The sequence below is a fragment of the Armigeres subalbatus genome, chromosome 2 (genome assembly GCF_024139115.2).
Source record: "Armigeres subalbatus isolate Guangzhou_Male chromosome 2, GZ_Asu_2, whole genome shotgun sequence".
Lineage (NCBI taxonomy): Eukaryota > Metazoa > Arthropoda > Insecta > Diptera > Culicidae > Armigeres > Armigeres subalbatus.
Genome location: NC_085140.1, coordinates 39,556,854 through 39,572,450, shown reverse-complemented (window position 1 = coordinate 39,572,450; position 15,597 = coordinate 39,556,854). Strand labels below are relative to the sequence as shown.

At 37.8% G+C, this 15,597-nt stretch overlaps 1 protein-coding gene across 9 annotated transcripts in view; it reads left to right on the top strand.

Moving 5' to 3' along the window:
- LOC134218483 (circadian locomoter output cycles protein kaput-like) overlaps positions 1-15,597 on the top strand; it is a 295,619-nt gene that overhangs the window by 226,673 nt on the left and 53,349 nt on the right. For 8 of the 9 annotated variants that reach the window (XM_062697543.1, XM_062697540.1, XM_062697542.1 and 5 more), the window contains one exon: positions 403-441. The exons of the other annotated variant lie outside the window; for it this stretch is intronic. In XM_062697543.1, coding sequence (XP_062553527.1) covers positions 403-441 — 39 coding nt within the window. The remainder of the gene's footprint in view (positions 1-402; positions 442-15,597) is intronic. 9 annotated transcript variants of the gene reach the window in all.

Below are 15,597 nucleotides of genomic sequence, written 5' to 3'. Positions count from 1 at the left end.
TTATTAGCTTCAACTAAAGGTGTTTGGTGTAGATCAGCGCTTTGCCTGAATGTTATGATGCGTTATGATCTTATCTGATTGTATTTCAATTGCTTATGGCAGTTCAGAACTTTCCAAAATACAATAATTGGAAATATTCATCATACGTAAGTAACATTTGCCTTCATTAGTTTTCAAATCATTATAAGAAATTGTACCCTTGCCAAGAACACTTGGACTCACTCTAGTTGTCAACAGGTGCCGTTTTTACTGCATCGGAGTTGCAGGGCGCGAGCTCCATCAAGTGCAATCAATATTACCATTGTTGTTACGGATTTGATTAATTATCGGCAGAGAGCCCTTCAAGCCGGCAAATAAACAACTAACGCCTCACTCTGTTTGCTCTTTTCCGTTTAATTTCAGATACGACTGTGAAGACTCCAAAGCTACTTGTAAAATCCTGTAAGTATAATTGTTTGCCAGCCGGTTGTTGCGACGCCAATAATTTACTCACCGGTCGGTCTGCGCTTGTTTACTTGAGCGATACTTTGTTGCATGCTTACATGCCGGGTGCAAATCGTTGTTCCGCACAGGTACCCTACCATGCCGATTGACTGGGAACTGCTGCACCGGTAGAGTTTCCCATTAATAGCGGGTAGGAAAATGTTTTTCCGGGTTATTGAGCATTGCTGAGTTTATTTTCGCTTGCTCGGGAAAACACCGGGGCTTAATCTGGCAAAACAGTGCCAGTGGCATGCATACGAATGCAATTACAACACAAACGACCTGATGGATCCCAACTTGTGCGGTTTCGCGATGACATTGTACGAGCCGAGCCACTTTATAGTTACGTGCATTGCCACTTTGTTGGTGTTGCTTTCAAACATATGGGGGAACATTTCCATATTTTCATCATATTGCTCCCATTCGACATCTCACACTATTTTGGATATCTACCTGAGAAGATTAAGCTGCTGATCATGGTGCTACAATATTTGGCCGGGGTTGAACCTCGACCTTTATGTATTTTCTGAGAAGTTTTTCAGAACAGCTCCTCCATGTAAACATGATTTCTGAGACCAATCCTTTCTTCGGACAAGAAAGTATCTTCTGAGATCTGATCCTCAGTCTTTGTCTTCATTTTAGGGACTTTCCGAGATCCAGAATTCTCAAAATTCAATAAATTCCGATAACAAAACGCTGAATAAGTTTTCAAGTATAGGAAACGAAATACGTATCTGTTGATACAAACAAGTGATTGGGTGAATGTTCCATTTTGGACTCCTAGATCTGCTTATCTCTATCTAATGACACGTTTGATATAAGCGGAAATCACACCATTTCATAGACGGAAGTCTCATTTATGAATTAGAAATTTGAAATTGGCATCAAGTGTTGATAGATCGCTGAGAATTCTTTCTGAAATGAAAATTTTCTTCGTTTTGGACAGTGCAACATATTTTAGACCCTCAAATGTACACATTTTGGAAGTCTCTTCAAAGTAGAATTTCTAATTTACCCTGGTCAATTGAGCCAAAACAAAGTCTTATCTTTCGATTGACATGCATCAATGAGAAGAGTCTTGCGTTTTAAATTCACAATTTCGACAAAAACTTATTGTAGGTATGCGTTCTGCGATTTCCAGTGATGTATACTTTTAAGTGAAACGCATTGTAACGTTCGCCTTCTTGAACAAAATAATTTCCTCGAAATTTCATCTTAATATCGCTATTTTCGCACGGGAAACCAGTGAAACAATTGCTGAACAATATTATTTTCCTGAGGCCCATGGGGGAATTAGCAGCTAGGATAGGATGTGACAATTGAATTGCGACTGCCTTGTTGTTTCCTCAGTCGATTGCTTCGACGAGGTGGTGACCAGTGCTTCCAAATATTTTTTATGCAAAATCCGCCGAACAATATATGTAAAAAAATCATGTTTTCTCGTTCATTTCTTACATTATTCGTAATAAAAGATACAACGTACTATAAGAAAAAGGTTTTTACATAGAATTAGATGAGTTTTGCAATGAAATGGGTCATTTGGCCATAATTGCCGTTTGGCTGAAATGGTCGTCTGGCAAAAAAGAAATCATCTGGCTGAAAGTATTATTTAGGCTTCTCACATTCACTATTGTTCGGCTAAATTATATTTTCGGGGAAAAGGCTCGTTTGGCCGAAAACCATTCGGTCGAATGTCACTTCGCCGAAAGTCATTAGGCCGAAAGCCATTTGACCGAACAGATAATTTGACCGAATAGGTAATTTGGCTGAAGGGGTAATTTCCCCGAACAAGTCATTTGGCCGAACAATTCTTTAGGCCGAATAAGTCATTAGAACGAACAAGTCATTTGGCCGAAAATGGTCATTTGACGTCTCACTTCTCATTTCTCAATCATCATTTCTCACTTCTCACTGCAAAAGTGAGTAAATAGAAGTAAGAAATAAGGAGAGAGGCGCCTCCTTTCTTACTTCGGTCTTCCCACTTTTCACAGTGAGAAGTGAGACGTCAAATGATTTATTTGGCCAAATAACATTTTTGACCGAATGACCTATTTGGCCAGATGACTTCCCAGTCAACCACAGATCGTATAGGAAAATATATTTTTGATCGCATATATTGCAGTTTTTTATCGCATTCGTAGAAAATTACTCATAAGGGTAGCCCAAATATGATTACTATCGTATTTTATACCAGCATATGGAATATTTACGATTGTGTTCAAAATAGTCCTAAAACGATATATTATTAAAATCTTTATTAAAGAGGTTTTTAGCCCAAGGCTAGTTCACCTCCGAGGCTAAAACGATATAAACAATATCCACTTAATCAGATTAAATCCCAAATATCGTATATCCACATATGTGGTGCCATGAAAATCGTATGCGGATGTGCGTTGTGCGTATATAGTTTTTGCTCCAGCGCGCTGGTCAAAACCTACTGTATCTCAGCGACAAAATAAATATCATTTCTACTTACTTCACTCCATCCGATGTGACTTAATTCTACTCCATAAATGTTGTTTTTTAATTCCATTCTTTTAATCCTGTCAATTTGTACTCCGTAGCACTGCCAAACATCGAACAAAACAACTAAACTTCAACCAAATGAAAATAACTCAGAGCTAAACACGGCGAAATAGAATATCACTGATGTTGACATTTTATCATCGTTTATATGTGGGCAGAATCGTTTAGAATGCTGCGTAATCGTTTTATGTATGAACATTATCGAAACCATTACAAACAATTTCCATATAAGACTCAAGCTACATTTGTACGAACAACAACATGATTCTAGAATCGTATAAATGTAATAGACATCGTTTACTGCAATATCGTTGCAACACTAGAGTTTTATCTAGATTATGATTGTCAAAAAGTTGCTGCTTTTCAAGAGTTGCTGTATAGCACATCGGTAGAGTATTAGCCTCTAGATCCAAAGGTCAAATGTTCGAGACATGATTATTTACAATTATTTTTTCAAATGTTTACTAGATCGTAATAAAGCTTACGAAAACTCAAGAAAGTCGTTGTTTAGTACGTATATGGCCTCCACTTTGGTAGGTATGTAGCGATTCAGTGCCTTATATACAAGTTCCTTCTTGCTTGTATATGACAACTTATATCAAAAGCTATACGTATCAAAATGTTAACTGGGTTATCCCAAATGGCCTATTTGACCAAATGACCTATTCGCCCGTATGACCCGTTCGCCCAAAAGATTTTCGCCTAGAAGGATTTCGGCCTAATGGTTTGTTCGGCCCAGTGGCATTCGGCTAAATGGCTTTCGTTCAGCTAAATGACACTAGCTCGAATTCCATTCGGCCGAGAAGACCATTCGCCCTAATATCCCATAATCAAGCATAATCTTCATATTGTGCAGTTACTCGAATCAAGGCACGTCTATCCTTTCAGGAGCCGCATGGCATTGTCCGCTCTTTTTCGCTAGAGTTCTACGTTTTATAACGGTGCGAGTCGTTGTAACGTTGCGATGAGTGAAGTAGCCCCTTCTTGCCGTTTGGCATAATGAGCATGAGCATAGAAAGACTTTATTATTCGTAACTAATCAGAACTCATTATTAACGTTTGGCAAAATGACTAATAAAGAAGAAATCATAATCCATTCGCGTAATGCGGGAAAATTAATGTTTTGACATAAGAAATCATATGCAATGTGCGCTGATCAGCACAATATGGAATTAAATAGTAAAAGTGATAAAAAAAACATTTAGGAGAACGATCTGATTGTGATAGGTCGTTTGGCATAGCTGAAAACTTCAATTATAGTGAATTAAAAAGCCATAATCTACTCTTCGCATTATGTGGGGGAATTCGCTAATGAACAGCCTACGCCATAAAGAAGGCAGAATTGTGTTTTTTTTCTATCTCTATTGGCGGGTCTGGCTCAATTGGCATAAAGTCATTTGGCAAAACGACGTTTGGCATAAGGTCATTTGGCACAAAGACCATTCCCAAGTAACATTTTTAGTTTTATGATGCTCTTCAAGACCATTATTTACTCCACAAGAGTGCTATAAAACCATTATAAAACCAGGATTTTATTGGGGTTTGGCTTTACGGTCGTTTGGCCTAATTTTGAACGAAAAATCGGTTATTTTGCATAACGGACATTTGGCATAATTTGGAGCTGTGAAAGAGAAAGGGTTAATCGATGAACTTTTCACATAAAGCTATGTTCATTTAGAATCCGGAATAATAAAACATCTGTATCTAGGTAACGGATTGACACACAAATAAGGTTAATACATCAAAGGTAATTTACTGAACTTCAAGAAAAAAATATAAATGCAAATCATTTCTAGTTTTCTAGTGACAATTCGCACTTTCTTCTTTATTCCTCTCATCAAACGCTGCACACCTCCGGAGACAACTTCCTTGGCACATTTGTTCCACATTTTGGTCATCTGAGTCGCGTCCCGAGCTGTTTATAAGCTTTTATTAGGCTTCCTCTTCATTCATTCATTATTGCTCGATGGGACGGAACTACGGGTAGTTGGGTGGATTATCTTTTTATTGTTGAAATTAACGTTATTATCGCGGTTGAACTTGATGACTTCCCGGCTGTAGTGGTAACTCGCCAAATCTGGCCAAAACTTCACGGGGCCTTCATGGGCTTTCATAAAACTTAGTACGCTGTTTTTGAGACATTCTTTCTTGTACAGCTTAGAGTCCATCATCTTATTCGCCACGAACTCTTTGGTCTTTGCTCTGCAGCTGCATATCTCTCGCCAAATCATCAGTTTTTTGGCAAACTTGTCCATAAAAGCAAACTTAATCTCGCAGGAACAACTTCTCGTGTCGTCGCCATGCAGAATTTTTGGCCAGGAAGCTGTCCTAAATCCATGTTGACGTAGGTTTCACCGTCTATGAGCAGGATTATCAACGGGGTGTGCAGATTTGTTTCTTTCCTCTCGGCTTCCATCTGGAATAATTTTTGACTCGCTGCACTAAACACCATGAAATTTATACCACAGAAAGTGGGCGCCTAGGTAGACATACCGCTGTAAAATAATTCTCGCCACTTTCCGTGCCGCTGTAATATGATAAATTATTCCGGATTCTAACTGGACAGAGCTTTAGATAAACTAGATCGTGGATACGTTCTGATGAATTTAAACTGATGGAAGACATGTATCGAAAGGACGGACATACGAAACGGCAGAACTACTTTCGAGGAAGAGATCACATTCATCATTGACTTATTCCAGGCAAACGGCCACTTCCAAAAAAAGAATTGCAATACCTGTTGCTTGATGCCGGACAAACACTTTCTTTTGATGAAGGAATCAAATCCATCATTGCTTCCATCCGGGCAAACGCCAATTTTCACAGGACGAATCACATCCACCATTGCCTTATCATGGACAAACTCCTACATTTATGTAAAGAGGGCATATCAGCATTGCCTTAATTGACATTACTTTGATCCACATCCACCATTTCCTTAACCAGGTAAGCGTCTTCTTTGAAAGAAAGGATCGTATCCAACACTGCACTGCCTCATTCCGGATAAGCGCCTACTTTTAAAGAAGGAATCACATCCGTTGAGCCCTTAATCCGATCAGAGGCCTACTTTTAAAAGCTAAGTTCCATCCATCATTGAATTACACCGGGAAAACGCCTACTTTTAAAGAAGGAACCACATCTATCATTGCCTTAATCTGAGCTAGGGCTTTCTTGAAAAAAAAGGATCACATCTATCATTGCCTTAATCTGAGCTGGCGCCTGCTTTACAAGAAGGGATCACATCCACCATTGCCTTATTCCGAGCAGACGCCTACGTTTAACGAAGGGATCACATCCATTGCCTAAATCCGGGCGAGCGCCTACTTTAAAAGGAGAGGATCACATTCACCATTGCCTTAATCCCAGCGCCTGATTCAATCTGATTCAATTCAAGAAGGGTTAATACCCACCATTGCCTCATTATCAACGGGGTGTGCAGATTTGTTTCTTTCCTCTCGGCTTCCATCTGGAATAAGGAATCACATCCACTTTTGCCTTGAATAATAAACATTGCTTTTCACTGGACAAAACATGAGTCTAATGGAAGAATGACTATTATCATTGCTTTATACTCGGCTAATGCAGGCTTTCTACGAAATGATTATGTCTTTTCAATATTATTATCGACTATTGTTAAGATCACCATTCCGGTTTTTCCAGTACCCCTTAGTCACGCAACTAATTTAGTGAACACTAAAAAACAATATGGCAAATGTCCGTTATGCCAAATGATCCTCACTTTTAACGCTGTTCACAATTATGCCAAATTACCCGCTCCCTTTATTGGCGTAATATATACTTATCTTATGCTTTATTCTAGGTTAATGCTGACTGAAATGCGCATTGCCATATTCATTCGTTTTCTTTTTATTATAACAACCAATCTCGACTAAACGATTGATTCCGGCATTTGATCCATTCGAGAGAATGGTCCATTCGGGCAAATCTATTCGTACACATCTTTCCGGCCGTTCGGTCTATTTGAACAAATGGAGTTCGGGCGTTTATTAAGAACCTTTGTGCAAATGACCTATTCGTCTAAACAACATTTTCTGCTAAATGGATCTTTCTAAGAAATAAACATTTCGGCCAAAATACCTTTTCTGTCCAATGACTTATTCGGCCTTTTTGGCCAAATAATTTTCGACCCGATTTTTTGTTCAGCAAAATGGTTTGTTCGGCGAAAAAGCATATTCGGCCATACCGCTTTCGGCCAAGTGTAAATTCTACTGCTTTTCTTCGAAGATACCTGAGAAGAATTTTTTGTGGAAAATCGGAGAAATTTTCCATGGAAATTCATCAGAATTTCGGAGAATTTCCCGTGAAAAATAGGAAAAATTCTCTGAGAATAAGGTTTCCCATTTTCCACGGTAAATTCTTTCGATTTTCCAAGAAACATTCTGCTCATGTTCGACATAAAACTCAAAATTATTCTCATGCTTCGCATAAAACTTTTTCGATTTTTAGCAGAAAACTTTTCTTTTTTTTTCAAGAAAATTTTTCCTATATTTCACGGGAAATTCTTAGCAAATTTCTTTGATTTTCAGGAGAAGCTCTTATTTTTTACCTATTGCGTTTATTTAACAGGCTCAGGCATGTACAACACTTAACGGAGCCGAGACTTTTTATTTATTACAATCGACATCATCTTATTATCAACAGTTAGTAAGGGGAAAGGGTATAGACCAAGATACTCGTGGCGACTCAAGGTTAGATTGCGTAATTTCAGGACGGACTTGGTTGGGATTTAGGTATGAGGTATTACAGCTGCTCATCCGGGTATTTGACGTCAATAACGGTATGGCGTAGCGTCGGGCTCGAGTTGAGGTTCGTCAGGGAGCATCTTCCGGATAGCCATAACTTCGTATTACACAGAACAATAAGACAAAAACGAGAAAGAAAAAAATAGGGGAATTAGACTTTTATTTCAGACGAGCAAAAAGGCATAGATGGCCTGCATATAAACCACATCGCGATCCCCAAAACACCTCTTACTTCCCTGTAGGGTTGTTTACCTCGGGCCACAAGGGTGTCCAATAGTTGCTCTCTGGAAGTGTCATTTTCCGTGCAATACCAAACTACGTGATCGATGTCATCGTAACCGGCTCCGCACCTACATAGGTTGCTATCGACCAGTTTTGTTCTATAGAGATGTGTGTTTAGTGAATAGTGATTGGACATAAGCCTTGGTATCGTTCGAATGAAGCCTCGGCTTAAGTCCACACCTCTGAACAACGATCACGCAGAAACTTTGGGAAATATGGAGAAAAACCACCGTCTAAGTTCATTGTGTGACCAAATCATTTGCCAATTTTAAAGAGTGCTCTGATGGACTAATGGGGAAAACTCGTTATTCGAGATTTGTCTATCATAAACTTCACCTTCCTGTGTGCCACCAGGAGAAGCTCTTCCAAACTTAACGATTTTTTGGGGTTTTCCACGGAAGGTTCTACCGATTTCTAATGGAAAAGTTTTCGAATTTCAACAAAAATACGTCAGATCTGCCACAGAAAAATCTTTCGAATTTTCACAGGATTGATTCTCCAAAAGTTCGTTCTTCTGATTTCCCACGCAAAGTTCGAAGGGGTCTTTTTTGTTAGTAACTTGTTCATCGATTTTACACTGCACTTTTTTCCGATTTTCAAGGAATTCTTTTGGGTTTTCGCTGAAAATTCATCTGATTTTCCACGGAAAAATCTACGGATTTTTCTCAGAAAATTTCTCCAATTTTCTACACAAAATTGTTCCGATTTAAGACAACGTTTTTTTTTTCATTTCACAAAATTAAAAAAATCTTACGATATCTCACGGAGAAGTCTTCCTATGTTCTAAGGGAAATTCTTCCGATATTTCACCGAAAATTCTCTTGAATAACTAGAGGAAGTTTTCCCGAGTTTCCATGCGCAATTTTTCCGAATTTCCATGGGAATTATTTCCCAAATTTTCATGGAAAATTTTTCCAAATCATTGTGTGAAAATTTTTCTTAATACTACGTATTGAAACTTTCCTATATTTCCATGTGAATCACTTCCGATTTTAAACGGAAAGTTTTGTCTAGCTCACATATAAAATTAATTTCTCTTTCAAGTGAAAATTCTTACGAATTCCTATCAGAATTTATTCCAGATATCAATGAGAAAATTGTCCTAATTTCCATTAAGTCGGAAAGTTTTGCTGCATTTTCACAAAAATTTTCCTTTGGAATTTACCAGGAAATGTTCTCAAATTTTAACGAAAAACGGAGTTTCCATGGTTAGTTTTCTTCATATTTTATTGGAATCTTTTATTTCGGATTTGTGAAGCCTTTTTTTGCCTTTCTCGTACAACAAAGTTGTACCGAAAGGCTATATGATTACTCCAAAAACGAATTTTTGATAGGAGGCCCGGATACCCATAGTGTTTTTAATAACTTCCCGAGCAACACACATGTTGTAAATCAGTTTATGATACTCATATATGACCAAATTTGGTCATATATGAGTTATTGAAACCAAATCAACTTGAATTGTGTTGCTAGGGTTGTTTACATTTCTTCCATAGTTGAATACTTATACTTCGATTATATGAATTCTATTTTTACCATATTGTACCAGTATTATTTTGCCATCTCAAACTCCAGTATTATTCTCATGGCAATCGACACCTAGTTAGACAATAAATTGCCTCCACGCATAGAATGAACAAAATCCCGTGTTTTGCAAGTATATTTTTCCAACTCTCTGTCAGGCCGGCATTGTGCAGCTGCGTAATACTTACGGTTCCATAATACCATAAGCACAGCTCCCCGTATATGGCCCGCAACGTTGTCAGCTCAACAGAAAAATATATATTGCTTTCCTGTTCCTCACGCCGCGAAGCACAATGGAAAATCAACAGAAAAATCAAACACATTCTTCCGAGAAAACCACCTTAGCATAGGGCGCAACAATGTTGGCAGTGGAAATTCCACTTCCAGGAAAAAGGTCTTGTTGTATTTGCTGTAATTCATCCAACGACTCATTCTGCTTCAAGAGTTTTTTTTTTTCATCTTCGTTCTATTCAAAGTATGGCTCCGATGGTATGTTTTGCTTATATGAAGTTTAACGAGCATGCGAAGAAAACATTCAGACAAATTGACAGTTTATCATAAATGATGAAATGTTCGAACAACTACTTTTTGTTCCAATAAGTATGCCAATCAAATCAAAAGCAAGGTCTACAAGCCCGGGCCTTATTTATGTTTGTTCATGCAATATACCTCCTCTAGCCTAAAAAATACTTCCATATCGTTTTAATATAATTACAAGAATTTGCAAACGCACATTTACCCAGTCCCTTGTCAAGCTTCGCTAACTCACAAATATGGAAGCTGTTTGATGATGATGTTCCATGGGAGAAAAGGCATCATCCAGCAACGTAAAACGCTAGCTAGATAGGGTGACAGTCGACTTTGGCAAACAAAATTTGTTAAATTGGAAAAGACGACTATTTACTATGTTACTAAGTCACTACTTCATCTGTGTCGTCCCATATACGCGTATATTAGCCATTTGAAGAATTGGAATTGAATTTGATGTCTGCGACATGTCGATTGTCACTATTTAATAAGTCATAAGCCACTTTGATGTACAAAGAGTGCTTATGCAAAATCGGAATTCACGCGGTCCCGGAAAACCATTGTCAGTAATAGCAACAAATCTGCCAAAGCCGCCGTTCTCCCTACGTGTCGAGGTCGTTTCGACTCGAAATGGCTACCGGGCCAGATCCATTCCGAGATGAAAAGGTGTTTTCCACAACCTGCACGGTACCGTGCGGCAACATCAAGAACCAAATGCTTACACTAAAAGGAGGGTCGGAATCCTACAATTGAATGAGCGAAAAGATTAGGCTTGTTTCTTCAAACGGGGACAAATTTCGTAAGTGGATGAAAAACGAGCCCGCAAAACTAGAACCATCAGGAGGCAATGTGGGTTGAACGAAGGAGTAATGATATTTGTGGAATTCTGTAACCGAGATATGTGCGTATTTCTTGGGAAGATGTGACGAAAAATAGCTTCAAACTTTTCTCAGAAGCATGAAAGTAAATTGATAAAATGGCGCACCAAATTAAACTCATATTTGATGGGAGCCCATCTACATGATTTCGCGTGACCCAAATTTAATTTGCATCTCAAGACTCCAGTTTGCTTCTACTTATATCTATCCAAGTTAGGACGAGAAAAAAAAAGTTATTTACGAAATCCGATGGGAAATCTAGCAAGGCTCTTGTTTTGTGTACTGAAGTACACAGACCGAGCACGCTGCTTCACGTGGCCATCGGCACAAATCATATGACATGCTAAGTCTGATATTTATCTTCGACTCACCGTGTGACGTGGACGTGGTATTCCCACTTCTGAAGGAACCGACCACAACTGTGAGCAACAGCATTTTCTCCGAACTGTTTCCAGTACCTGCCGGCATCCGTCTGTTTACCAACGCTTCCGAGACCCTGTCAATCGTTCTGACTATTAAGCGCTTTCCATTTTCCCGAGAGCTTCCTTGCCGACTGCCATTCGGGGCTGACTCTCGGGGATGCTTTTCTCGTGTTGACCGAACTCGGAACTCGGCGCTGTCATCCATCTTCGAGGAAACGCCCATCACTACGCACCAGTTAAAAACCGGAATAAAATCAATTTGTCCTAAATTGGGCCTACCGGCCGGCGAAGCGCAGAAGGGAAAAAATAAGAGAAAATGTTCCTGGCAGCGTGCGAGCGAGCACTGAGAGCGTGCTGCTCCGCTGGTTTTGGCAGTTGGCGTAAACAATATTCGTTGTCGCGATTCAAAAAGTTTTCCACGGTTGGCGGCCCCGTTTGAAGCGCAGAGAAGAAAAAAACTTGAAGTGCTTTCGAAATATCATGGTAGCACGCCCCTATATAAAACATTTTTGCAAGCTGAAGACTTGGGCTCCACTCAAATTGCTTGTTATGTTATCATACATGTTGTGAAGAAAAATGTTTCAAATAAGAATCAGGCAACTTTCAAAAACAAGTTGCGATGCGAAAAAAAAATCACAAACTGTAAATGAAGGCTCAATTTATTTTTTCTGAGCCATAATACTTCTGTTTATTTGCTGTCTTGATAATTCGGTTTTTTTCTCATTAAACGATTTTTGTTTTTATTTATGCATTTCGCATAATTTTAGACACATAATGAACACGACCAATTTGTTGACCGAATTTCTCAATTTCCTAAATTCGAGACGAGAGGTAGTCAGTTATCGATAGACGAATCCAAGTAAAAATAAGAAGAAGACACACGACGGTGTTAACTTGGACAGATCCCACAGTACAGCATAGGAAGATCATTTCAAAATGCTTATAATAAATTCTAGACAAAATGTAATTGAAATCTGATTGATGTATGATGTGGAAAAGTTCCGAACTGTATGCTAGATACATTTTTGGAAAATATACAAAAAAATGAGATAAGCTTCCAAATATATACTTCAGAACTTTTTCCGTATCGTACATAAACCAGATTTTAATTACAATTTGAATTGAATTTGATATAATCATTTTAAAATAATCTTCCTATGCTGTGCTGTAGGATCTGTCAAAGTTAACACAGTCGTGTTCTTCTTCCTATTTTTACTTGGATTCGTCTATATCACATTCTGCAGTCCTTCGCTGACGGCAAACAAGAATTGGATGCACTTCGATGGTAAAAGCATAGATACACATGGTGCAATAAACCAAATTTGGAAGTCGTTTGTTGTAAGTATCAAATTTCATCAAAAACCAACGCTTCTTTGTTCATCAAAAACCAATGCTTGTTCGTTTGAAGAAATCCTCTTATGAAAAATGTTCAGCTTCTGATTTTGAAGAATTTAACGGTAATCGCATACATCTCACGATAAATCGCACTCAATTATATTACTCAAATGTCTAGGGAAAAAAGAGGAATAATCTTCTTCTATATAATAAAAATGAGTTGAGACTTCCTTCCTGACGATTTAACTCGCGAACGCGTTGACCGATTTGCAAGATTTATCCCCTGATCGATTCGTTCTGGGATCCGTAAGGTTTGTATATACAAAAAGTTGGTGAATTTGACGGGGAAATGAAAAAAATCATAAGAATACTATTTTGGGTCAGTTGTTGAGGAAAACAAAACAAACGCATGCAAATTGATCTAGAGTGCGGTGCTACAATTAGTTTATTGTAACATTTGCAATACCCGGGCAAAGCTGGGTGTCTTTCGCTAGTATTATATAATATTATAATAAATTAGCAATGATCTGTATTAAATTCATGAATTTTGTAGAACAACGACCTTTAAAGGAAACAATATTTTTATGCAGGTTAAAAATCACTTAAAAGGGTCAAAACTTGAATCGCAATGTTCACAGGACTTGTACTGCCCATTATCGCATATTCACAGACAAACAGACATAACATATTTACTCATCAAATTCATCGTCGTTCACACACTAACGACATCTGCTGATTCCAGTTAGTAGGGCAAATCACGAACCAGATGGCGATAGTGAGCAAACGTCAAACTAGATCAAATCCGATGCGCACGCCACGAGTGATCGATTGGCCAAATGATAATTATTTGAAATGTCCAGTAAATCAGTAAACGATGAGAGCTTGACGAGTGTTATGTCTGTGGCATATTTGTAACATTTGCATTTTAGTTAATTTTGTAAATCGTTTGTCAATCCTCCTAACAAAATTAATCATTTTCACCTGTCATAAGACGAGTTTAAACAATCCCATTGAATTCCACCACTTAATTGTATCCTGACAGATACGTATTTCGACCTCAACAGTAAGGCCGTCTTCAGTGTCTTGTACTTGACTCGACTTAAGTGGTGGAATTCAATGGGATTGTTTAAACTCGTCTTATGACAGGTGAAAACATTCCACTAAAAAGCTCAAAATAATTTTCTTATCAATCATTTTCAGCTTACCACATCTAGCAAGATAGTAAAGCCTGTTTTACTGTTGTGGGATTAGATGCAGTAAATTGAGCTTCCTGATTCACTGTCTTTCTACATAATGATAAAAAATGCGAGTGTTACAAATATGCGATCATGGGCAGTGTAGAGCACACCAAAAGCTTCCATATAGAGGTTGTTGCGATGATTTCCGTCATTTTATATCTCTTGTTAGTCTTGTTAGATTTTATTCCAATGTTGAAAATAGCTGAAAAACATTTAATCGAATCGCCACCTCGAAATTTTATCCGAATTAGCTGAAAATTTGACAGAATGCTGACCGGTTGAATTTTTGATTTTTTCTTGAAAACATGAAGAGGTCTAATATGCATAAATCGAGCATATTGATCAAATCAAACAATACTAATAGTATCGGATGCTGTTGGAGGTAAATGCCATCTCATTTTTCCCTACATCTTTTTGAGGCTTCTTTTCCACCTCTACGTTTTTGAGGATGGAATGTCCTTGACCATACTTTTTTGTTTTTTGTGCCTATCTTTTACCAATATTTTTATCTCTCTGACTGGGACTATCAATGAGACCCCTGGTGGAACTCAAAATATATTTGAATTTCGCGTGCAAAGCAGTTTCTCGTCTCACGGGAGATGGCGCGTTAGCATGCGAAAGTCATTGAAGCTTTCAACCGATAGGAAAGTTTCATGACTAACACTCAAAGGAAAAACAAATCTCTTACATTCTCGTCGTTACTTAAAGCAAAAATTTTGAAATTTTAGTTTAAAAAATTTCAAAATTTTTATTTATTTTATTTTTTTATGCATTTCTAGGAATTTGTAGTCTGATTGCTTCGTATCTAATTCTTTTAAAAAATATTTATTTTTTTAATTCAATTTTGTTTTTTATTTATTAAACTATTGACTATTTTAATTACTCTTTTGGTTTGTGTCTAATGGGTGGCTTAACAAAATATTTATGGTGTTGCCCTTATTTCGAAATTGTATGTGAATTAATATTTTACTTAACCAAAACCAATATCACTCCAAAAATATTTGGAAATATTATATAATATATCATCCGAATCCAAGTTTACCAAAAATAACCCCAAACATATTTGGGAAACTCAAGCTTTATTCATAACCTCAGAGATATCTGAGAAAGAACACACAAAAATCGAGAACAGGCGCAACAATCCGTTAAAACTTATAAGGTGAGCTACTCAATGTCATAATCTATCGTTCAAATGCATGAAAATACTACCCATTCATATTATTCATAGCCTGGATGCGAATGAACTTCAATGAACAGACATTTTCAGTACCGGGTATTGAACGAAACCTGGAACTGTCACGATGAAATAACATCGCAATGTCATACAACTGTCAACACGACGTGCCGATTCTTAAACGTTGATCTATGCTATGGACGGATTGGGAAAATTGGAAATTGAGATTTGCAGAAAAAGTATGGATTAATCAATACTATCGGCATGAAAACTATGGATTGTGTGGCTAACTAAGGGGGAAGGGAATGAGTAAGGTAAAGTACAGATGGAATTTAAAAATTATCGGGTGCAAAGCTTGCGTTCTTCAGTGGCAAATTACCATTCAGTGTTACACAATAGTTATGCGGATTATATGCGAAGAAAGATACGGAGGCTAGGAGGTCG